Source organism: Panthera leo, chromosome A1 (assembly GCF_018350215.1).
Source record: "Panthera leo isolate Ple1 chromosome A1, P.leo_Ple1_pat1.1, whole genome shotgun sequence".
Taxonomy (NCBI): domain Eukaryota; kingdom Metazoa; phylum Chordata; class Mammalia; order Carnivora; family Felidae; genus Panthera; species Panthera leo.
The window spans coordinates 207,264,991-207,291,586 of record NC_056679.1 but is presented as its reverse complement, the minus strand read 5'-3'; the positions used below and the strand labels follow the sequence as shown (position 1 = coordinate 207,291,586).

General features: G+C 38.5%; 1 protein-coding gene across 1 annotated transcript in view; it reads right to left on the bottom strand.

Annotated features, from left to right (window-relative positions):
- Nucleotides 1-343: 343 nt before the first annotated feature.
- C9 (complement C9) overlaps nucleotides 344-26,596 on the bottom strand; it is a 53,506-nt gene continuing 27,253 nt past the window's right edge. The window contains exons 6-11 of the mRNA XM_042907946.1: nucleotides 21,612-21,881; nucleotides 16,790-17,030; nucleotides 13,803-13,928; nucleotides 11,908-12,086; nucleotides 1,739-1,970; nucleotides 344-769 (exon numbers count right to left, since the gene is read on the bottom strand). Coding sequence (XP_042763880.1) covers nucleotides 744-769; nucleotides 1,739-1,970; nucleotides 11,908-12,086; nucleotides 13,803-13,928; nucleotides 16,790-17,030; nucleotides 21,612-21,881 — 1,074 coding nt within the window. The 3' untranslated portion in view covers nucleotides 344-743. The remainder of the gene's footprint in view (nucleotides 770-1,738; nucleotides 1,971-11,907; nucleotides 12,087-13,802; nucleotides 13,929-16,789; nucleotides 17,031-21,611; nucleotides 21,882-26,596) is intronic.

The window sequence follows — 26,596 nt, the reverse complement described above, 5'->3', positions numbered from 1 at the left end:
TAGTCTTTTACAAGTGTATCTTACTGTGAGTCCATGAGTCCCAAGCACCTTCTGTGCCCACAGTCTAGTGTTTGCTTTTAATTAAAGCAAACATATAAAAACCTTGTTTTAGATAATTGACCCTGCTACTGTGTCCATATATGTTTGAAACAAAAGTCAGTGCCTTGGCAAAAGTCCGCTATATATAGAACAGACATAAGGAAGGCCAGGAGCTTATGCTATCATTAGAAATTCCTCCTATTCGGAACACTATGTATTGGATAATGGAATAATATTCAATTGACCCAACCAGATTTTGTAGCAGATAGCATTTCCTTGGAAAAAGACTCCGAGCATCTGAGTTTGTATGCAATAGATTTATTAGCATGTGTTTTGGGGGAAAATATGTTAGGAGTATGGGGAGCACAACTGGGAATAAGGGGAAGTTCAATTGTAATGCTCTTGCAACAGAGGCTTCAGCAAATCATACAAGAAGCTCCAAAGCTGAATAGTGCTCTAGAGCTGTCCCGATTGACGCAAGAGGGACGGCCCATCAGATACCAACCACATTGACCAGTTATCAGATATGGGCTTCTTTCAGATTGAGAGCATAATCTTGGGCACCACTCCCTTGTTACAGGGCAATTCCTGAAGAGAGACTCAGCTGTGAAATGTCAGCAGGTAACACTCATAGGAGGTGGGGGATGGGTGCTTGATCCTGAAGGCAGACCCGGGCTGTGTACCATGACATCCTCCATAGAGTCTTAGGAAATTTTGAATGCAGAAGGCACTGAGAAAAGATAGTCAGAAGCAGTAGAAGCAGAGGTGATAAAGAGAGAGATAAACCGAGTCATGAAAACGGCAGTGTTATTACAGTATTAACAACAAGATAATTAGGTTGCTACAACAATTTTTGAATATCTTGAGAGGGTTTTGTATCTTTAAAAGTGATAAATTATATTTCAGATCTTCATAAACACGAACTGTAATTGTGGAGGCAATTGTATTGTCTGTATCTGTTTCTTGCAATCCGAAAAAGCAAACTTAAAAGACATAGGTCTTGGGTATTCAACTTTGAAGTGCATCTTATGCAAGGGTATTTATAAGAACATGTGAAGAAACCTTCATTGAAAAATATTAAAAGACTTTTAGAGAGATTAGGAATTTTGCTTACTTGCTTAAAAAAATTACAGTTGACCCTTGAACAATGCTAACAAAGGTTAGGGGTACTGATGCCCCACACAATTGAAAATCTGTGTATAACTTTTGACTCCCCCAAACCTTAACTACTAAAAGCTTACTGTTGACCAGAAGCTTTATCAATAACATAAAGAGTTGATTAATACACACTTTGTATGTTATATGTGTTATATAGTGTATTATTACAATAAAGTAAGCTAGGGAAAAGAAAATTTTATTAAGAAAGTTGTAAGGAAGAGAAAATATATGTAGAGTACTATACTGTAAAATATCCACATATAAGTGGGCTCATTCAGTTCGAACTCATGTTGCTCAAGGGCCAATCATTACAGTTAAAAAAATAATAGTTCTGTTTAAATGTAGAGGCAGAAGATGTAAAATTGCATGCTAAAAGACCTATAAAGTCTGCTTTTTCCATTTTATGTGTTCACTATTTATCCTCTGTTTACATGGATAGCCTAGACGTTTAATACACGTTAATTTAAGACCTAATTTTCAAATTAAGTAACCTCAAAATGCATAGTTTTGTCCCTAGTGATATAAAATAAGTTGCTCTCACCTTGAGAAGTTTTTGACTTTTTTCTGGTTTCACAGGCAATTCCTGTAAATGCCATTGGGCAGGTACACAGACATTCTCCATCCAGCAGGATCACAGTACCTCCATGTTGGCATGGGTTGCATTTCCTCACATTGAATTCAGTGATATAATCTTCAAGGGCTCTTTCTAAATACTGTTTCTTTAGGTGTGCGTCTTTTATTTTCACTGGAACCAAATTATATATAGGAGACAGCTACAAGAAAGCAAAATATTTAATTTTAGAACTTTTTCTACTGATGGAGCTTGTGCAGTACCATTCACTGAATTATTTGTCCATTCATTAATTCAACAAAGGTTTGTTTTTTTTTAACGTTTATTTATTTTTGAGACAGAGAGAGACAGAGCATGAATGGGGGAGGGTCAGAGAGAGGGAGACACAGAATTCGAAGCAGGTTCCAGTCTGAGAGCTGTCAGCACAGAGCCTAACGCGGGGCTCGAACTCACAGACCGTGAGATCCTGACCTGAGCCGAAGTCGGACGCTTAACGACTGAGCCATCCAGGTGCCCCTCAACAAAGGCTTATTGAATGATTATTATTGGCAGGTATGATGTTTGCTGATAGACTATAGGAGTGATCGAAGCTAGGCATGATCTCTGTGATCATTATGGAGGTAAGGAGGTCACATTATGCAAGCAAGAAAACTGATATTAAAATAATCACAAAGATAAAATGGAAACCATGATAGGTACTATATGGGATGGGTATATGTGTTTTAAAAATGGACAATCATGGACTTAAACTTTTCTCAGGATAACATACTGACATTATTTTGTGAATTGTTTATGCTGCCTTTTCCCCTCCTCCTCTCTTCCAACAGGTAGCCAGTGTCTCTTGTCAAACTGGGGTTTTGTGTGCAAGGCCAAGATCAGAAAGCCCCTGAAGGCAAATTCTTTGTTGGCTTTCCCCCACCCATAAAAGCCTGAACTCACTGAGGAATTTTTACTGGGAGAAAGGGTGTGAGAAGAATGCCACTGAGGCAGGAGATTCCTCCTGACTTAGTACGTCCCTCAGGGGACAAGAAACCATAAACTGGGTCTCTGGCAGCTATTTGAGGAAAAGCAGAGAGTCCCTAGAGAAGGTAGGTCCATATCAAGGACTAGGGATCCAGTTTTGCCAGGGACTCCCATGTACAATCTTGGCATAGAAGGCTTGGAACCACTTGACTTCAAGGGAACATGTGAGTTTGAACAATGAGGTTATTAGGGTGACCACCGTGGATTAAATATATACATATATTCCCAGTTCCCCAACTGAAGCATCAGGGTTCTTGTATTGATCTGGGCAATAAGACCTCCCTGAACCCCATCCAACAAATGATTAAAGGATGAATTTTCCAGCAGTAGGAAGGGATGGAATCTCAATACGAAACTTAATTAGAATTAAAGAAAATGAAGTAATATGGTTTCTTCTGCATAAATTCCTGGGGTCAAATACATAGTTGCTACAACTGAATCGAGGAAGCTTGGAAGGGCTTTCCTGAGAAAAATGACCCTTCCGCTGAGATTTGAGGTGCTGGGACAGAAAGAGGAGCATTCCAGTCATACAGAATTTGAAATGTCGCTATGGTGGTGGGGTGCCTGGGTGGCTCACTCAGTTGAGCATCCCAGGGTCCTGGGATTGAGACCTGTATCAGGCTCTGTGCTGAGCCTGGAACCTGCTTGTGATTCTCTCTTTCTCTACCTCTGCCCCTCTCCCCCACTCGCTAGCTCTCTCTCTAAAACAACAACAACAACAAAATTCTTATGGTGGAAAAGCCATAACATATGTAGAAGGTGTCTATATCAGCAAATTCAGTTGTGTGACTCAAAGACTTCTTTGAGTAAATAAATCATTAGAAACTGAGGTCCTTGTGTGGCATAGCACTTTGAAACAGGAGGCTACAAATTTAAAAGGGACTGGAATCCAAAGACTCAAGAAAGAGATTAAAACAAAAATACTACATGTGGGTAATGATGGATTGAATAATGTCAACTGAACTTTTTTTCTCTGAGGACAATGACAAATAAAACCAAAATTAAAAATCTGCTTGAAGGCCCTGGGGAGTTAATGAGGTAATACATATTCGGCTACGTTCTGGGAGGAGGTGGAAATTCAGGGAGGTGAGCTTAGTATTTTTGGGCCACAGTCCCCTTTTGACACATTTGCCTAATTTGGGAACAGGCTGCAGAGGGACTGAGGTAAAGGAGCACATCACTGGGCTGGTGGGGGTGGGGGGAAAGGTTGGTATTCAGGGACAGCAAAGGAAAAGAAGCCATGCTTTGGGTTGGGACCCAAAGCCCTACAGTCCTGGAAGTGAGAGGGAGCCAGAAGTGGGTGGCCTTGCAGAGACTGCAGTCTGGTTCGCATTAAAAAAAATCTTGAATCATTGTAACCCCAGAAGCTTTCCAGATGTAAACATATATTTTCTTTGGAAGAAAAGAAAATCATTCTAAGGCCTCACGCTACTCCTAGAAGAATTTTTAAAGTGTAATATTCAGCCCCCAATAAAAATAACTAGGTACACAAGGAAACAAGGTGACATGAACAAGAACCAGTAGAAACCCTAGAAGCTAAAGCAGAGCTGTGAGGATGACAAGATTTGATCTACCAGACAGACTTTTGAAGCGCTATGTTTACATGAGTCGGGCCATAAGGGAGAAGATCAGCAATTGTGGCAGAAAACCAGAAGTTACTTTTTAAAACAGAGGACTTGGGAAAAATAAACAAATAGAGATATTATAAGTTGATATTAGGGGTACCTGGGTGGCTCAGTCAGTTAAGCGTCTGACTTCAGCTCAGGTCACCGTTTTGAGGTTCGTGGGTTCGAGCCCTACATCGGGCTCTGTGCTGACAGCTCAGAGCCTGGAGCCTGCTTTGGATTCTGTGTCTCCCTCTCTCTCTTGTCTCCCCCACCCTTGCTCATTCTCTGTCTCAAAATAAATAAATAAACATTTTGGGGGTGCCTGGGTGGCTCAGTCGGTTAAGCTTCTGACTTCTGCTCAGGTCATGATCTCACGGTTTGTGAGTTCAAGACAGCTCAGAGCCTGGAGCCTGCTTCAGATCCTGTGTCTCCCTCTCTCTCTGCCCCTCCACACTCACGCTCTGTCTCTCTCTGTCTCTCAAAAATGAATAAATGTTAAAAGAAAAAAAAAGTTGGCATTAATATGCCAGTTTATGGACTGGTTAAATAGAAGCTGTGATACAACAGAAGCAAAATTAATGAATTAGAATATAGGTAAGGAGAAAATACTGACAATGAAGCATAAAGTGATAAAAGATTGGGAAATACAGAAAGAAGGTAGGAAACATAAAAGACAGGGTGACTGGGTGGCTCAGTCAGTTAAGCATCTGACTCTTGATTCTGACTCAGGTCATGATCCCAGAATTGTGGGATCAAGCCTCACATTGGGCTCCATGCTGGAGCTCTATGTCTCTTCCACTCTCTCTCTAAAGTAATAATAGTAAAAATGGTTAGGGGGAGAAGAGAAAAGATCCATATAATTTGAGTCCCAGAAGGAGAGAATATTTAAGAAGCAATATTTGAAGAGTTAATGGCTGAGAGTAAAACAAGCCAGTGGAAGATACAGAGGTACCCCATTAATGAAGAGCAAGGCTATAATTTTTTCTTTTCACACATAGCCATATCAGGGTAAAACTACTAAAAAAACAAAGATAATGGAGTAGATCTTAAAATCATCTAAGTAAAAAGTCTGATATTTGATTTTAATAGATATAATCAATGATAGAAATTGTTCTTGGACAATGAGATATTCATAGGAGATTTCTTAAAAGGTCACTTCAAAGGTTATGTCACTCACAGAAAAACAAATCTGGTTTTATTGTAGATCAAAAAGTAAAAGCAAAACAATAAAGCTTCTGCAAGAAAATATATAGGACAGCATCTTCAAGACCTTGAAGTAGGGAAAGATTTTAAACAGGACATAATGGCACTAACTATAATGAAAGGAAATATATATATATTTGACTATGTCAAAATAAAAAAAAAAAAAAACAACATTATAATTCCTGATATGATGTACTGAGAAGGACACAACGTCACTTCTGTGGTATCTTTCCAAATGGATAACCTCAATCTTCTGTAAGCCTAAATTGAGGGACATTTGACATAACAGCTGACTCATCAAAAAATGTCAAGGTCCTGAAAGATGAGAAAAGTCTGAGAAACTGTCCCAGAATTGAGGAGACTAAGGGGCCATTACAACTAGTTGCAGTGTGGGATCTTGATTGGATCTTGGAACAGATAAAAGATATTAGGGGGAAAACTGGTGAATTTTAAATAAGCTCTGTAGGTTAGACAATGCTAATTTTCTTATTTTGATTAACTGCACGATGGTTGTGTAAGTTGTTAACATCAGGGGCTGCCGGTTATAGGGTGCATGTGAACTCTGTGCTATTTTTGCAGGTTTACTGTCTGTACTATTTATGCCATTTTACAGTAAGTCTAAAATTATTTCCAAATAAAAAGCAAAAAGGAGAACATCTGTTACAAAAAATATCATTGAAAGGTGAAGGTCCTCAAATGAAAAAAAAACCTTTTATAATACCTTTAAGTGAGACTAGGCTTATATCCAGAATATACCAAGAACTTCCACAGTCAATGCAAATGTTCACCAGCACACTATTTTATAAATTAGTATATAGGATTTAGATTTTAACTATGTTATATTTATTTGGAAGAAAGTAGCCTCTTACAGACATTGCCACATTGGCATGAACAACATAAGCATGTGGCAGAGTTATTTTGATTTTTGGGAAAAGACATTCATCTTGTTTTACCTTTTAAAGGAAAGTCAAGGCCAGATAATCTGAGATACAGGAAGAGAGGGTCATGGGGAAACGACAATGTGGAAGAAATGCATAAACAAAGTGTTCAAAGAGATAAAGAGGAAGGTCATGTAATGACCATAATTTCAGAGAAGCCTCAAACCCTGGGGGCAAAACTCCCTCAAGAAGACAAAGAACAATGAAAATGTACTTGGTGAAGTGTCTTTTTCTGATAAACTTTGGCTTTCCATTAGTTAAGAGAACAGTTCTCCTTTGTCTCCTACACTAGCTAATTGTATCTTTCTACTATTTGTAGTCATGAAACATGCTAACATACAAATAAATTGAAATATAGTTTAAAAATGAAGTACATTAAAAAATAATAAATAAAATGAAGTAAATTGAAGTTTCTTATATATACAGAGAGAGAATCCCAAGCAGACTCCTGCATTGTCAGCGCAGAGCACTATGTGGATCTCAAGCCCGCAAACCATGAGATCATGACCTGAGCTGAAATCAAGAGTTGGAGGCTTAACTGACTGAGCCACCCAGGCGCCCCATATGAGTGTTATTTTTATCCCTATACAAGTGAGTTAGGACTGACTTTCACTACATCTTTATAACAGTAATGAGGACAACACAGAGCACCGTAACTACAGGTCCTTGAAATACTTATGCTCTTTAACATCCGATGCCTCACTGCGAAGAGTTGCACAACAAAAATGGCAGGTAAATGATTCATTATTACCTAGGTTGTTCCAGAAAGTGCTCAATATAGCTTGACATGTGGGTGCATAAGACTGGTTAAGGGAAACAAGAGAGGGAGGATGGAGGATAAAAGGCAAGATGAAGGCAAAGGCAACACAAAATTCATGCCAGGAGGACTGACCCATTGGCATGAGGTGGGTCACAAATTTGGGGATATTTTCTAGTGCACTAAGTAAGACAACTGAATTTAATGGTCACATGCATTTAAGAAATATTTACGTCGTTCACAAGAGAAACAAAATGATCCATGAAACTGAGTTTAAAGAGTAATATCTCCCATGAGTGCTCATAAAGGAGACACTGTATTATGTAACATCCTTTTAGTAAATAAAGCAGTGAGTTATATAACTTGGCAAAAACAAAACTTTACAGGAAGCCAATTTGCTACATGCTAGCTATACTGATCTCTGCTGCTATTGCTTTAGAGGAAATAATAAACTTTATATCTCTCAGGCAATCATTAATAAATGTAATTTCCTCAACTGACATTTTTATAACTAGTTTGTAGTGGTAAGCTTAAGAAGAAACCAAAGTTCAGCTATTCTGTTGAGATAAAATGTAGAAATGTTGTGTTAACATTCAGGCCAGCTGGAAATAGAAATAATATACTTTCATGAAAGTTGAAGACTCTGACAAAAGCGAATACTGAAAGTGAGGCTCTTTCTCCTCTGCCTGAAGAAGGGCTGAGAAAAAATTCTTGGGCTGGGTCAACACATTCCTCAAACAGAGGTTTGGGGTCTGCTGAAGCACACGGACAAATGGAGAATCAGAGCCATGAGGTTCTACTTCATAGAGCATGGCCATAGTTACTTTATTTTTTATTTTATTTTTTCTTAGTTTAGTGTGGAAAAATAAATTATGCTGTTATGTTGTGTTGTGTTATATATAACTGCTTTACTTAGAAAATCTGTGTGAAATTCTTTAGAGTAATATAACCTCCCAGTGTTTTCTCCAAGATAAACTGTTTGCAACATAAATATCTAGATAATGGATTTCATTTGCTCAGAGGATTAAACATAAGCCAGTTAATAGTTTAGTGTGGTGGGGAGTGTGGGTGGCAAGAGGTTTCACCAATTCTTTAAATAGTTAAATAGAAGGATCAATTCTTAAGACTATCCCTGATGTTTGAAGGTGTCATCCATAGACAATAGAATGCTTCAACTTACCAAAGAATTAATTAGTGATTATAGATTGCTTAATTACCTCATGGAATAGCTTCTAACTAACCAAAAAAAAAAAAAAAAAAAAAAAAAACAAACAAAAAAAACCACTTCTACTGCATTTATAAAATCAAAATAACTTGGAATCTATTTCAAGGTCAAACCACACTATATCTCATATCTCTTTAGGGATTTAAAAGTCATGCAAAGTCGATAAAGAACACAATATTTTAACTGTTTTCTGAACTTTATCTACAAGAAGATAAATTTTAAAAAGTGGTTGCTGGGTGACTCACTATAGTTGCCATTTTCTTAGGTAGAATATTGATCTGAAAAGTCCAGGCTTCCCATGTATGAATAAAGAAGGTTATACAGGTATTTTAGATGGAATGCCTACTAATCTAAAAATCTGGAGGTCAGGGCACCTGGGTGGCTCAGTTGGTTGTGTCTGAGTCTTGATTTCAGCTCAGGTTATGACCTCATGGTCATGAGATTGAGCCCTGGGTTAGGCTCTATGCTGGGTGTGGAACCTGCTTGAGATTCTCTCTCTCCCTCTGCACTCCCCCCCATTTATTTATATATAAATAAATAAATAAATAAATAAATAAATAAATAAATAAATATCTGGAGTCAATAGTTGCCCTTGAAAATAGGATAAACTATACTTTGCATCCAGCCAGCAGGACTGTCCCATAGAGTTAATGAAGGTCTTTGAATAGTTCTGGTAAATCTAGTAGTAAATCTTCAGCAGATGCTTTATTTACTTGAGATTCTTTAAATTGGCTCTAGAATACACTGGACTATGATAAAGATCAGGGAACAAGTTTGGATCCATACAAGGACAGCTGAATTTAGAGATGAGAAAACAAGACAATTTGTGTCCATCTGGATGTAAACATCTTCCAAATTAATTCTTATTTAAGATTTTCTGGCAGATCTATTTTTATTGAGTTTCAAATAATTATTATTTCAAATAAATATTATTTAAACATAATAAAACAAAAAGGATCTCTTCTGGCTTTAATTTCACATATAGACATACAAATTTGGCCAACTTTTTCTCCCTTTTTGTCCTACCTGTGGGGCAAAATATTTGAAGTTTCATAGATATGTCAGCACATTTATGAATGGCTAGATTTCTGCAATCTAAAAGGAAAAGACTACAATTTTCCAGTTTCCGACTTCTTCCCTCTCATAAATGAGATGGTTTTGGTAGCTTCCCTCATTCTTTAAAGACAATAAAATGGGATGAAGTGACAAAAATCTCTAATAACTAGTCCTATCAAAATGCCAACATGACTGTAACTCAGGCTAATCAAACTGAAATTGAGGTAAAAGATAACTTGACCTGAGGGAAAATTTTATAACACACAGGGAAAATGGAAAGCTATAAAGGGAAGTAGGAAAACAAATATGGAATAAAGGGAAACACTTACTCTTTTTAGTTAGTTTGGGGAGAAGAATGATGGGGCTAAATGACACTGGCATTTATATCTTTATGATTACAATGCAGTGTGTTTCCCCTAGAAATAAGTACTAATGGGTTTATAAACTCAAGACTATAATCAAGATACAAAAAAGAAGGAATTTCTGGACCATAAGAACCGCTCACCCTTGGTCTTATTTTCTGAGACCTCATGCACTTCCCTTTCATGAAGGCCCTTAAAGATTCTCCTGTGTTGGAAGTGGTGGTATGATGCCACCTGATGGGAAGGGACAACCAGGGGCAGATGGAAGGGAACTAACAATTCTTGGGCACCTATTTGGTGCCAGTCTGTGCTACAGGCTCTACACAAGCAATCTTATTAAATCCTCAAAATAAACATGAAGCCCTGGAGAATTTAGCATTGCAGAGGTCAGAAAACTTTACACATTTAGAGAAGGACAGAGAGCTGAACTCATCCTGGGCTGGTGTGATGCCACACGTCATGCCTTTCCTCTATGTCACACTTCTTTCCAGGGATGACATAGGAGTGCATTTGAATGCTCACATCTCTTTCAGAAGAAGTTAACCGTTCATCTGAACCAACAGTTACAGTTAATAAGAAAATTTTAAAGTCTTCTATTTGAAAATAAACATTCCTGAAACTAGACCACTTTCTTACACCATTCACGAAAATAAACTGGAAATGGATGAAGGACCTGAATGTGAGACAGGAAACCATCAAAACCCTAGAGGAGAAAGCAGGAAAAGACCTCTCTGACCTCTGCTGCAGCAATTTCTTACTTGACACATCTGCAAAGGCAAGGGAATTAAAAGCAAAAATGAAGGACCTCACGAAGATAAAAAGCTTCTGCACTGCAAAGGAAACAACCAACAAGACTAAAAGGCAATCGATGGAATGGGAAACGATTCTTGCAAATGACATATTGGACAAAGGGCTAGTATCCAAAATCTATAAAGAACTCACCAAACTCCACACCTGAAAAACAAATAATCCAGTGAAGAAATGGGCAGAACACATGAATGGACACTTTTCTAAAGAAGACATCCAGATGGCCAACAGGCACATGAAAAGATGCTCAACGTCACTCCTCATCACAGAAATACAAATCAAAACAACACTGAGATACCACCTCATGCCAGTCAGAGTGGCTAAAATGAACAAATCAGGAGACTATAGATGCTGGCAAGGATGTGGAGAAACGGGAACCCTCTTGCACTGTTGGTGGGAATGCAAACTGGTGCAGCCGCTCTGGAAAACAGTGTGGAGGTTCCTCAGAAAATTAAAAATAGATCTACCCTATGACCCAGCAATAGCACTGCTAGGAATTTACCCAAGGGATACAGGAGTGCTGATGCATAGAGGCACTTGTACCCCAATGTTTATAACAGCACTCTCAACAATAGCCAAATTATGGAAAGAGCCTAAAAGTCCATCAACTGATGAATGGATAAAGAAGATGTGGTTTATATATACAATGGAATACTACTTGGCAATGAGAAAGAATGAAATCTGGCCTTTTGTAGCAATGTGGATGGAACTGGAAAGTGTTGTGCTAAGTGAAATAAGTGAAATAAGTCATACAGAGAAAGACATACCATATGTTTTCACTCATATGTGGATCCTGAGAAACTCAACAGAAGACCAGGGCGGGGAGGAGAAGGGGGGAAAAAAAGTTACAGAGAGGGAAGGAGGCAAACCTTAAGAGACTCTTAAATACTGAGAATAAACTGAGGGTTGATGGGGGCTGGGGGAGAAGGGAAAGTGGGTCATGGGCATTGAGGAGGGCACCTCTTAGAATGAGCACTGGGTGTTGTATGGAAACCAATTTGACAATAAATTTCATATTAAAAAAATAAAAAAAAATAAAAAGCTTATGATTATATGCATGTAAATAAAAATAAATTATTACCTTTAAAAATAAATAAATAAAAATTTTCATTGGACCTTATAGAATAGGAAAAAAAAAAAAAGAAAATAAACATCCCTTACTTTTTGACTTATGAGCACTGGAGAATCATTTAAGGAAGTGGCCCAATTTACAAAGTCAGTCATATCAACCGTTTTGGCTCCTTTGAGAAGCTTCTCTTTCAGCTCATATGCATATTTTTGTGTTCCTCCTCTTATGAGTGAAATAACATCATCTATAAGGTTATCACTAGTGATGTTTACTGAGAAGAGAAAGAGGATATAAGTGAAACATTTATAGTTCTGTGACATTTGATCAACATTTATTGAACCTTTTCAAAAAGTATAGTCTAATATATTTATTGAATTTTACTTATATAATTTTTTCACCCAAAATCTCCAAGAGCAGGTTTTATTAGTAGCCAATTGTAGACTCCAGTTGTCTTAAAAAAAAAATGATGATTTAGATACATTGACGATTCCAAATTCATCACTTATGCCCATGCCTACGTGGGAACTAAACGTGACTTTTGGGATGTACTAGAAATTTTTTGTTTTCAGACTTACTTCATAATTACATTTTATATAACTTTGCTTCAAACTAATTTAATATTACCAAAAAAATCAGAGAGTGTAAAAAAGAATCAGGTGAAAAACAAAATTTTTTTCCATCCTAAATTCCTACTCATCTCTCCTTCAGTTTCTCTCTCCAGACTTTTAACACACTTTTGTGAATCTTATAGAGTTGTAAATTTTTTGAGCTGGAAGGAATTTCAAGAAGATTTTTGTTTATCTTTTTTCATTTTTATAGATGAGAAAACTGAGACTCAGAGAGGTGGAGTGACTAGCCTAAGACTAGCCTGAGGGTCAAATATTGAAATTAGGACTTTCGATGGCAAGTTCAATTTTTTTTTTTTTGCACTCATCAGTGGTTTCTTATCATGGCCACACGTTAGTGGTGGGTATGCTTTTAAAAATACTAGGCTTTCCTCTCTCTGCCTCCCCACTATCAGCTGCTTCTCTAAAGGGAAGTCTCAAGCATTTGTATGTCCAAAAATATTCTCAGGGATTTCTGATTAGAGTAAAAATTGAGCACTCCAGCACTATCTCATTCTTGTAAATCTGCTAAGTATTAACAACACAAGCAACATTTATACTAAAGATATTTATGTTTTTAAAAAAGTTATGCACTAGTTGAATGTTAAGGATGGGTTGGGATTACTTCCCCCCCACCCCCAGTTTTATTGAGATATAATTGACACACTGTAAAAGTTTAAGGTCTACTTAGAAAGAATGCTTTGCCATACACATATATCACAAAATGATTACCACCTGCATCACCCCGTGCAGCTACAAAAAATTTATCTTTTCCTGGGCCGAAAACTTTTAGTTTCTGCTCTCTTAGCAACTTTCCAGTATATCACACGGCACTGTTAGCTACAGTCATCAGGTTGTACATTACATCTCCAGCACTTATTTATCTTATAACTGGAAGTTTATACCTTTTGACTCATTGGATGAAGGCGGATTAGGGTTTTGAGCCAGGAGGAAGGCTGAATTAGGGAAATGGTTTCAGTCTTCTCCTCTGTTTATGGTCACATACAGTATGCCACTAGCCTATTCAGAAACTTTGCTAAGATTAGGGGGGGAAAGGAGATTTTTGCTGAAGACATTTTCTACCATTGGCCTTCTACCATTGCCAGGATAAATGTGCAAATCTACAAAGACTACAGTGTAAGTGCCTTTCCGAGAGCGGCACACTGTGTGGCCTGAGCAATGATGTTTCCAATGAATACATGTCCATGGGTACTTGTGTTCATACCACTGTAAAAATAAAAGTTTTAAATCACTCAAAGGTTTTATTTGTTTGTTTGTTTAGTAAAGAGGATGGACAATAAAGAGAGTTCATAGTGACGGGGCAGTGTTCATTGACAACACCTCCTCCTTTTTTTTAAACTAGTGAGGTAGGCCATACTTACCAGTTCCACCTTCACCCCTCTTTAAACAATCGTTTTTATTGATCTTTCCTGTGAGTTCAGCTCCAGCATTCAGAGAAGCATCCAAACTAAACCCGAGGCATCTCTGTACATCCCTTATTTCAACACCTGTTTAATGTATTTAGTTGAAAATCATTAAATAATGTCTAAATTACTTCAATAAATACATTTCAATTGTACTATTTTGTAAGAAACATACTCGGATTCCTAGACATTATTACTGAACTCAAATGCAAGGTCATATCTGCTCTGCTTTGATGCATGGGGCACTTGTACCCCAATGTTTATAACAGCACTTTCAACAATAGCCAAATTATGGAAAGAGCCTAAAAGTCCATCAACTGATGAATGGATAATATTAGAATCTAGTGGCCTCCTTTTGAATTTGCTCGTCAACTTACTAACAAAGGACATATAAATTTACTTCTTGTTTAAAAGAGACATCACTCAGAATAGGGCAGTTACAGTAAAGTCCTTTACTTCTAACATCATGGGAGACAGACTTTGATGTCTAACATATATTGAATACTCATCATATACCCAAAATCTTTCCAAGCATCAATTAATTTAATCCTCACATTAACCTTTCAAGGTAAGTTCTATTATCCTCATTTTACAGACGAGGATATGGAACGACAGAGCAGATAAGTTACCTGCCAGTGGGATTCAGCAATTAGCCAAGTTACCATATGAACCAGAGTTGTCTGGCTGTTAAGCACTTCTCTGTATTGACTTCATAATTTGGTCGTGGGATGCATCAACATCTCCAATTCCTCTTTGGAAGACTCTGTTCATTAAGGTAGTGAGTTCATTGCTTTGAGCAGATGGCTTATACATGCGACAACTTTGCTTTGGTCCTATGAATGCTACTTAGTAGACATCAGTTTTGGAAGCTGACTCACTGGTGTGTGGATACTACAGTTACTAGGAAGAAAAATCCTAATATTTAATTCAAGTATATACTTTATTATCTATTTAGCAGAGAAAATGATTATTTTATTACAAGGGTAAACTGCCTCAGTTCATTGACCATGTCAGTTTTCAGTCTTATTTATCATTTCAGAACACACACACACACACACACACACACACACACACACACACACAAATGCTTTGTGAAAAAGGAAAGGGAGAAGTGAAGTTAGTCCCTGGGTTTCATAATAAAATATAGAAGTAGGGATCTGGGGACATTTAAGCATTCATTTATTCAGCAAATATTTTTTGTGTACCCACAACCAGTGAGAACTTGAAAAATATCAGGTGGATTTCCCTATGAAAGGAAAACGGAGGATAAAAATGGAAGGCCATGCAAGGAATCCAGAATACTAGATTTCCAACTTTAACCTAGGAAGCATAAAGACTTTGATTCCGAAGATGGGTATGAAAATATCTAAGTGATCCCAATGAGCTTAGATTTTCTGCCTCAGCTGTGGGTCTTTTCTTGTCCAGACAGGGTCTGGACATCCCAAATCTAGGTGTAGGACGTGGTTTGGTCCTCAGGTATTGCCAATGAAGAAGCAAGAAGGATGACTTCCTTTTCAAAGGATTGACCTAATGATCCTTGTCTACTAAGGTCAGACGATAAGTAAATTTAAGTGGGTAGGTCTGAGTTACCCAAGATTAAAGATTTTAGCTCATGGAGCTTTTTCACCAAGCCAACTCTTAGCCTGAAGTGTTCCTTGTGTTTTGATCACCGTTGCTGAGCCTTTCTCTTCTGATTTTCAGGTCACTCAAGACACAGTCCTCTTGTGCCCCTTGCCCATGTGATATTTATCAAAATAGCCTGCCGGGCAGGACTCAGGAGGCTTCATTACGCTGTCTCACAGGATATAGCCCTGTGAGGCAGTACAAGTCAAACAACTTCATATTCCATTTCTCCTGGCAGTGCCTCTACCCGCTCAAGACTAGACTGAGGCATCAAGAGCAGTTAGTTCTGGCTATTCATAGTTGTTTCATCTCTAAAATGTTTACAAACCGTGAGGACAGTGTCCAGCTGTAAGCTCATAGCCATATCCAATTCTTCACTTGAAACAGACAGAGGCTAAGAGAAAGAGCCACGGAAATGTTTTTTGGCAACACTTCCCTCCCTAAGAGACACGCTGAAAACATTTGAGGGCAGAGAAAGGAGATATGCTGGCATCTATCTCCTCTGTAAGGAATATTATAACTAGCCACAATTTCCCACGAAATGAGTAATTAAAACTTATTAACACAGTCACTTTGCATGCACTTTATTCTTAAAAGGCTTAGATGAAACCTTTAGGCCAGTATGGTAATTATGTAGTACATAGGCCTTTCCTGAACCCATGGCAGACATTGATGATCAACCATGGCCTTCTTTCCCATAACTTCAAGTGTGATCAGACATCTGCTCAACGTGGAGTCAATTCAACTACCACCATATGATTAAACTTGTCATTCTATGAGGTAAAACTAATTTTCCACCTTTGCTTTAAGACATTAGATTTACATCTTAATATTACTTTCTCCCTCCTCCCTCAGAGAAAATTTAGAACACTATTTCCCTTCCAATGCTCAAGAGTCCTTTGGAAAAGTATTGACAAACATGTAATGGAACCCATTTATCGATTAAGAAATAAATGATGTGAATTATGTCTCTTGTACTTTTTCTACTTTTTAAGTAGTATTCCACTCAAAGCATCGTCGCCAACTGATCTTAAACTGCAGTATAATTTTGTGCATTTTGTAGTAGTGCTGCTGATCAAGTCATGATCAAGCCATCGTGATCAAGTTCATGATCAAGTCATCGTGTTTGAGGTCTAGAAGTCAATTTGCTATTTGCTGTTTCAACAGGATTTTGATGCCAAAGGGCAGAGAGAGAGAGTTCTCTCAAAGAAGCAGTGTATAGGAATTTATTTGAAAGCCTTTAATCATTGAAAGAGGTTAGCAACAGGAATAATGATTGGTTAAAACAGCTTTAGAGGTAAGAGCTCTGTTTCTAGGTGTACCTTTCTCTTCCATGGCTGCTTTATCCAAAACATATATTAGTTCATAGAGTCCTCCTAGAGACCCAGAGCTACTGTAGTGGGTTCCGTAGGTTTCCAAAAATGCAAAATATTCCCCCTTTGCGTAGGTAGGTGGCAGAGCTTTTATGTCCTCCAAGAAAGTTGTTGTCAGCACGACATCCCGACTTCTCATCGTAAATCTTCCCAGATGAATTACTCCCTTCACATGCAGGAACACTTTTTCCTTTGTTGTAGAGCAGAAGAAAATAAATATGAGTTTAGTAGCCATTATTTCAAAGTTAAAAATCACAAAATTTAGGATTTCCCCAGGCAATAATTTGTGTTTGTTTGTTTTGTTTTGGTGACCATAGATACTTTAACCCAGTAGGGTGGCAAACTCAGAATGCCGTTAGTCCCAACTGTTGATGAAAGTGTGCAGCACGGGGGCTCTCAAACACTGCCGGTGGGAATGTAGAATGGTCTAATCCCCCTGGAGAACTGCCTAGCAGTTTCTTATAAAAGTAAACACACATTTACCCTATGGCCAGCAATTTCACTTCTACATATTGACCTACGGTCAATGAGAAAATAGCCCACAAAAAGATCCATACAAGACTTTCATAGCAGCTTTAGTCAGAATAGCTTAAAACTGGAAACAACTCAAATGTCCACCAACAGAAGATTGATAAACAAATTGTGGTATGTTCACACAAAGGAATACCAGTTAGCAATAAAAAAGGAAGAAACTACTGATACATGCAATAATATAAACAAATCTTAAAAATAGTACTCTGAATGAAAAAAGTCAAGCACAAAAGAGTATGTACTATGTGATTTCACTCATATGAAGTTCTAGAACAGGTGAAATTAAGCTACAGTCAGAGAAATCTGGAGAGCTTGCCTCTCAGGCAGTAAGGGAGTGGCTGAAAAAGGGCATGACGGAATTTTCTTGAGGTGGTGGAAACGTTCTATATCTTGTATGAGGAGGTGGTTACACGGATGGATACCTACAATAGTCAAAACTCATGGAGCTATAGGCTTAAAATATTTGTGTGTTTTTGCTTATAAATTATACCTCATTAAGTTGATTTTAGAATGTTGGCAATGAAAGAAAAAGTAGACATTATGTATGCAGCCCAATCTCATTTTGCAGACCAAGAAAGTCTGATCCAAAGGTATCAAGTTATTTGCCCCAAATCACAAAAATAGACTGTGCAGTGATTGGTCCTATAAATGTAGGCTTCAGGTCTCCCTGCTCCTTCTACTACGTACTTTCAATTTTTTTTAAGTTTATTTATTTATTTATTCTGAGAGAGAGAGAGAGAGAGAGAGAGAGAGACAGAGACAGAGAGGGAGAGAATCTCAAGTAGGCTCCACGCTGTCAACATAGAGCCCAACACAGGGCTTGATATCATGAACGATGCTACCATGACCTGGGCAGAAATCAAGAGTCAGACGCTTAACTTACTGAGTCACCCAGACCCCCACTCAATTTTTGGTAATAATAAGGTGGACAATATTTTAAGACCTAAATAGGTGAACAGTTAATCATTCCCAGAGATGATGGCTTAAATTTCCAAGAGAAAACCATAGACTGTCCCAGCCAAAACTAAACTATAATTGACACCTATGGTTTTGTAGATGGTTCGTTCAAGGTTCTTCTAGAGTAGTGGTTGACACATGTTGATTGCATAGAGTTTTAAAGCATATTATTAGTTTTTAAAAGTATATCTTGGTATATATGAACATCACACCAAACTTTCTGTGTTCTGGAAGCACAGTTGTTCACAGTGTATAACTTCACTCCATGTGATGGTCGGTGATTCAGTCTTCAACAAAAATCTTAAAGAAACTTACTCCATATACAATAAATCATATGAGTTCTCCTGATGACCTCCATCATAATTCTCAGTGGAGTCTCAAGGATGCACAAAACATACTTGGATTCCTTTTCGTTGTTGCTAAATTAGGAGTATAACTTGTCAGAAAGACGTTATGTTCTTTGGCCCCACTTATTTTAGAGGTAGATATTAGATCATTTCCATCCAAACATAAAGTTGTTCCTTCTGTGTCAAAACCTCTTGACCTCACTTGTCTAATGATTTGCTACCCATTTCTTTGTCCTTATTAGAAGCGAAATTCATTTAAAAAACTCTCTGTACTGGCTGTTTTCAATTCCTCTCTCCCCATTTTCTCTTAAATCTAATCCAGTCATTCAGCTCTCCTCACTACTTCAACAAAACTTCTCTTGTCAAGGTCACCAGTGACCTTCACAGTGATAAAGCCGGTAGCAATTACTTCTTAGTCCCTCTTCTTTGACATATTAGCACATTTGGCACAGCTCATTACTCCTTTCTCTTTGATAGTTTCTTTTCTTATCTCCTAGGGCAGTTCTTCTCAAGCTGTAAAGTGTGAACACATCACCTGTAGAATCTTGTTAAAATACAATTCTGATTCAGCAGGTCTGGCTTAGAGGCTGAGGTTCCAGCTTCCCAGTGGTGCTGATGTTGTTGACCCATGGACCACACTTTGAGTAGTGAGGTTCTAGGGCATTATACCTGCCACATCCTGCTGTCCTCTGCTGCTTCTTCCTCTTTCTATTGATGTTCCTTGAGTTTAGTGTTGGATCTTCTCTCTCTCTCTTTCTCTCTCTCTCTCTCTCTCTCTCTTTTTTTTACAAAGTGTGTAGTCATTTATTTTGAGAGAGAGAGAAAATTCCAAGCAGGCTCCATGCTGTCAGCACAGAGCCCAACATGGAGCTTGATCTCACAAACCATAAGATCATGACCAGAGCCAAATCAAGAATGGGACACTTAACTGACTGAGCCACCCAGGTGCCCCATCTATCTCGTTTGGTAGCAACTTCATCTTTCCAGTTGCTCAGGTGAAAAACCTTAGAGTCATGCTTGACTCTACACTTGTGTCCATCATCACTCACCTGGATTCTTACAATAGCTTTCAAAAAATCTTGCTTTTGCTCTTAACTCTCATATTTCTTATCATTTAAATTATATTAGAGTATGTCAATCTTCTATTAAAAAATAATTCTAGTGACTTCCCATACCACTCAGAGAAAAAGCTAAATTTCATGACCTGGTTCAGGGTAACCTTTCTAACTTATTCTCCTTCTGGTTCACTCTGGGCCAATGGACAGATATGCTCCCACCTGACAGGCTCGACTCTAACAGTTCCTTTTGCCAGGTGCATCATCCCAAATATGACTATTTGGTTATTTCCTCTCCTTCAAATCTTCACTCAGATTTCCTTGAGCTTTCTTTTTAATACTGCCATTTTCCCAGCACTCCTGATTTCCCTTCTGTTACTCTACTTTTCACTTTATTCCATAGCACTTAACACTTTCTAAATACTATGTGGTTTGCTATTTTGTGCTTATGTTTGTTTTATCTATCTCTCTGTGATGAACTTTCAGTTCCATGAGGACCGGAATCTTTTCCAGTTTGGTTCACAAATGTATCCTAAGTACCTGGAACAGTGCCTGGCCATGTAGGAAATCCACATTAAATATTTTCTGCATGACTTAAAGGATTTTCCAACTACATACTTTGGATGGGTATGCATGTTAATATAGAGACAATGTACAGACCCATACAAAACAATTATAATGATTGAGCAAAGCACTAAGAGTGAATTATTATTATTTTTTAAAGGAGGAGCGGGTATCTAAATAAGTGACTGTGTTATCAGAAAATGAAGAAGGAACATTTTACCAGCATCATACTGATTACAGAAAGTATATTCTATATTTATTTCAAAGGGGATGAAACAAAATTCTAAATTGGGATTAAATATTAAAAAACAAACACATTTGCAAAGCTTCAAACTAAAGGTGTGATTACAGAGGAAGCAGACAAGTTTCATATGCTACGTGTATAATTTCATGGCATCATTACTTTAGAGACACTTCATAGTAAGTACATAGCCATCAGTGTAGGGCATTGCAGTAAATTACCAAAATTCCTCAGTATGATTCTTCATTGTAATTCTGAAGATAGCATAAATTGAACAGTCTATTACCACAATCTCAGTCCAAAGGTATGCTCTGAATTCTAAATACGCTTGTTCTCTGTTCGTCACCACCAAACATCTCACCCCCGTATACTACTACAGATCCTGTCAAGTTCTTCTCCAGTCTGCATTCTTCTTCCTGACCTTCTAGCTACATATTTGAGGATTTGTTGACTATTACTACCTCTCTCTCTTTTTTCTCTCTCTTTCCAATGAGCTCTATGTGCTCCAAACACTTAAAAGAAACAGTTTTGGGGGAGTGCCTGCATGGCTTCATCTGTTAAGCACTGACTCTTGGTTTGGATTCAAGTCATGATCTCATGGTTTGTGAGTTCGAGCCCTACATCAGTGTCAGCGTGGAGCCTGCCTGGGATTCTCTCTCTCTCTCTCTCTGTCCTTTCCCTCCTCTCTCTCTCTCTCTCTCTCTCAAAATAAAAATAAACTTTACAAATAAAGAAAAAAAAATTTTAAACCCATATCTTAAAAAATAAATAAATAAATAAAAGAGGGGGATGCCTGGGTGGCTCAGTTGGCTGGGCATCCGACTTCGGCTCAGGTGGTGATCTTGCAGTTCCTGAGTTCGAGCCCTGCATCGGGGTCTATGCTGACAGCTCTGAGGCTGGAACCTGCTACAGATTCTTTGTCTCCCTCTCTCTCTGTCCATCCTCCACTCATGCTCTGTCTCTTCTCACTCTCGAGAATAAATAAACATTAAAAAAAAATTAAAAAACATGAAGAAGGGGTTTGGTTATTTTGAAAAATATCCCATCATATTCTCTGTTTAAGTGTTTGAACTTACCTTCTTTGAAGAATGTGTCAAAAACAGTTGGTAAGTTTCATTTTTGGAATACCCAAATCGAAGTTTAGCCTCAGCATTTGTAATACCTAGGGGTGCTTTATTGTCAGAAGTTTCTTGAAGTTTACTTTTGGACTGTTCAATTGCTTCCGTAGGTGTGAATTTTAAATTTATATCTGCGTTAAAATTCGATGTCCTCTCTTGGACAATTTGTTTGAATGCTTGCATCTGTTCTTCATAATATTCAGTTCTGAAGTTTTTATCGGCTTTGGTCTAAAAGAGAATCACGAGATGTTAAAAACAACATACAGAAAACCACCCTAAATAAGCATGGAATAAAATAAAAATCAAGCAATGATTTGAAAGGTATTTGAGCAAAGGAGTTAAGAGTGAAGCACTGAAGCGACATGGCTGGACTCCAGTACGGGCTCCATGACTCTTGAGAACAGGACACAGTAACTTCTCTTGTGTGTCAGATTCCTTCCGCGAAATAGAGAGACTCACCAGAGGGAGCCCAAAGGGTGTTATGAGATAATACAATGAGACACCGCATAGGAAGGGCTGAGAACACAACGAAACTTTCAGATGTTAAATATGTTAATAATTACAGAACAATTTGTGTAACAGATGTGCAATATACTTTCATTTGTGTAAAAAAAAGAAAGGAAGAAAGAAATGATAAAGCTAATCCTGACCAGGAAGGCTTCTGGGCCAGCTCGGTTTTGAATAGTTTCTGCATGTTGATTAATTTAAGCAGGAAGGTTAAGTTCTGCATTGTCTCTTAACCTTTACACTTCTACTGTCTGTTAAAAAGTAAGTAAGTAAGTAAGTAAATAAATAAATAAATAAGGGAAAACAAGCAAGCAAAAAAAGGCTTTTACGTGCATAGGAAATTACTGGAAAAATAGACAAAGCAGAGAGTGTTTGCCCTTGAGAAGGGGAACTGTGGAATGGAAATCTGGAAATCTTGAGTGGTAGCAGGCTTATATTTCCTTGAATAATCTTTTGTGATGTTCAGACTTTTTCACATTTTTTTTATACCATATTCATTTTTTTTTTTTTGCATGGAAAAAAAATACCCTGAACTGAACAACCTAGTTAAAAATTAAAACTTTCAATTAAAAAATTCTTAGCCAACTTGGCAATTGTCAGATATGAGTGGGAGGGTTGCTGGTCTCAGTGATTAACCTCTCTTTCCAGAGGTCCTCTGCGATAGGCTGTCGCTCCAGTGTGAGAAAGAGACGCCCATGTCTTCAGTCAGTGGCTGGGACCAGATTCCCTAGCATATACTGGGGGACTGTTCCGCACAGGGAATGCTATCGTCTGAAACTTTATGTTTCATAGCATATGTTAAAATCCCAGTGCCCGATGTGATGGTAGGAGGTGTGGCCTTTGGGAGGGGCTTTCACAAATGAGATTACTGCTTTCATACCCATGAGCCCAAAGAGCTCCCCAGCTCCTTCCAGGATGTGAGGATGTGAAAAGTTTGTAGCCTAATAGAGGACCTTAACTCAACCAGATTAGCACTCTGATCTTGGACTTCCAGAACTTCTGATATTCTCATCTCCAGAACTGTGAGAAATAACTTTCTGCTTTTTCTAAGCTACTCTGTTTGTGGTATTTTGTCATACCGACGTGAATGGACTCAGACGGGGAAACTAAAGTTACCATCTAATGGAAATGACTAAAATGTGTACAGTTTTCATTAAATCAAGGGATCCTGGGGAAAGTGCTCAATATAAAGGGGGAAAGTAACTTAACCATGTCACTTCCCTGCTTAAAAATTTTCAGTCTTCCCACTGCCTTTAAGAGGTAGTCTAAACTAGACTTACTCCAAGTTAATCTCTCCCTGAGGGTACTCCAGCCCTTTAGACACTTTTCTATTTCCATAGCCTATGCTTCCTGCTACCAAAGGGCCCATTTATGCTGCTTTTACTTTCTAGAATGTTCTCTGACATCTTTTCCCCCTCCCCATCCTCCCATAAACCAAACACATACACGTTCTCTCACATACACACGCTATACAGCTTGACCTGGTTAATTCCCACTCCTATTTCAAATCTTATCTTAAACATCCCTTCTTCAGTGGGGAGGGGTCTTTCCTAATCTCACAGACTAGCAAATCCATTTTCTATAAGCTGTCATGTCTTTTAAAGTAAAACAAAATGAAAGACCTTTTCTTTTATGATTGCTTATTTAATAGACTTTCAGATGGTAAGTTCCAAAAAGTCTGGAAACATGTCTATCTTATCCACACACCACTATCGCCTCATGACTTGGTAAAGTGTCTGTCACGTAGTAGATACTAACAAAAATGTATTAAATTTAATATGCAGGTCCAATGTTGCTAACCATAATAGTGAATATTTATTGAGTGCTTACTCTGTGCCAGAGGCTGTTAAAAGTGGTTTATGTGGGATTAGACATTTAATTTCTTATCTTTAAGATAATTTCTGTAATCTTCCCCATTTTACCAATAAGAAAACGCAGGTTAAATTTGTCCAGGGGCGCCTGGGTGGCTCAGTCGGTTAAGCATCTGACTTTAGCTCAGGTCACGATCTCACAGCCTGTGAGTTTGAGCCCCGCGTCAGGCTCTGTGCTGACAGCTCAGAGCCTGGAGCCTGCTTCAGATTCTGTGTCTCACTCTCTCTCTGCCCCTCCCCTGCTCATCCTCTGTCTCTCTCTGTCTCAAAAATAAATAAAAACATTAAAAAAAAGAAAGAAATTTGTCCAAGGTCACACAGCTAGGAAGTGGTCCATCTAGAATTGAAACCCAGAAAGTCTGATTCCAGGGCCAAGCTGTTAATTCTTATGCTACACTGCCAAAGAGGGCTTGACAAATTCTGACTAGTAAAATAAAGAAAAGACTCACAGAAAAGGTTGCCTTGAACTTAGCCTTTGAAACATGAATAGGATTTTTGTTGCCTTGAGATCTAAGGCTAGTGGAAGTATTGTTGGGTGAGCTGGGGAGACCCCGGGCCCTCAGGCCTTGACCCAGCCCATCTGGAGGGAGTCAGGGAAGGTGACTTGTTGGTCTTGACCTAAGAAAGAAATTGAGGACAGACACTCAACACAGGGTGACTTGTTGGTCTTGACCTAAGAAAGAAATTGAGGACAGACACTCAACACAGTGGATGAGCGACATAAATGGAAAAGTTTATTAAAGTAAAAGATACATTCTTTATATAGGTGATTAGGTGAGAGAGAGAGAGAGAGACAGAGAGAGAGAGATGCACCCTGGGGGTTGGGTTTCTATCTTTTATTGATGGTTATTAACTAAGGGGCAGAATATGGCCAGAAGCAGGGCCTTGTGCTTTTTCTCCCTAATTTGGTCAGGGGTTTCCTGTCATGGTACCTGCCATTTTAGGCCTGTCTGGTTTTATCCAGCTCCATCTGGAGTACTGCCAGGATAGGCCTCTGACCTTCCTGATAGTAGGCCATGGCTTCCTTGTTGTTGATCTTTATCCTGTTAAAACTTGACAATCTATTCTAACAGAAGCAACTGAAGACAATTCTACTCAGTCTTCAATGCTGGGAAGTGGCAAAGCCGAGCAAAATGGCACCAGGAAACTACTCCCTAACTCTCCTGGAAGACTGAGCTCTTCTTAGCTACTGTGTTCTAATTGGCTGCAAGATAGGAGTGGTGTAATCTGTAGGCACCCGCACTTATTCCTGACATGGCTAGAAAGAAAGTGGCACTGGCAGAGATCAGTTTAGCAGTGTGGAGGATTGCTTGTAGGTGTAAGAGAATATTAGCCTTAGGGTGTTAGGGTGCTGTTGAGCAATCCTGTCTCACTATGCCAGGATGACAGTAGTGAGTCTGAAACAGTGAAGGTGAGGTCACTCTAGAAAGCACAGAGACAAAAGCTGGGTTGAAAAAGGCAAAGAAAATATCCATTCATCCAAAAAGAAGTCTGAGCTCAATGCCAGGCATTCAGAGATGGACCAATATTGGGACTCATCATGAAGAAAGAGCAAAAATCTTTAAGGAGAGGCCAAGAGGCAAGATTATAGAAAGCAGGATGATGCAAGGATAGAAGCAAGGTTCTTTCTTTCTTATTTAATGTTTATTTATTTCTTTTGAGAGCAAGAGCATGCATGCAAGTGGGGGAGAGGCAGCAGAGAGAGAGAATCCCAAGCAGACTCTGTGCTGTCAGCACAGAGCCCAGGGCGGGGCTTGTTCTCACAAACTAGGAGTTCATGACCCGAGCTGAAATCAAGAGTTGGACACTTAACTGACTGAGCCACCCAGGTGCCCCGCAAGTTTCTTTATGAAAACCAAAATAAACAGATGTGGAGAAGCTGAAATTACAAAGAGGGGCAAAGGGTGTTCCAGAAGGCCATGCACATTATAAAGGTCAGTTAAAGCTCTCCTATATAAAGGTTTATCCAGCTGATACTTCTTGAAAAGAAAGAAACATTACTTCTGGCACTGGGAGTGGAAGAGATAGAATACAACCAATAAATATTTCAGAGTTCAAATTGAAAGGGAGAGGTGGGAGAGTGACTGGAAATAGAAGGTAAAGAGATAAAACTGTTAAAGAGGCCACTGAGACTTTGTGCAGATAGATAATAAAACCATCTATTATCTATTATTATTACTAATGCTATCTCTCACTAATTGAGAGAAGGACCTAGAAAGAAGAGACTGACTGCAATCTCAGGAGCCGCCCTCAGCCTAATTGTTTAGCTACTAAATTTGGGGGTAATTTGAAATTTAGCCAGTGTCTTCGAGAGATCATTTTCCCTGCCTGTGTCTTAAATGTTAGCTGTGCTCTAGGACCTCATTCCTATGTTCTTTGTTCTCTCATTGTATGCTTCCTGGAGGATCTCAAGCACTCTCAAGCTTTTAATGATCATCTGTATGCTGATGATTCCTAAATTTCTGCCTCCAATTCAGATTGTTCTGTCTCTGCTCATGTTTGTATAATCTACTCTTTGCAGGACAACTTCACCTAGACGTCACACAGAACCTCACACTCAAAATT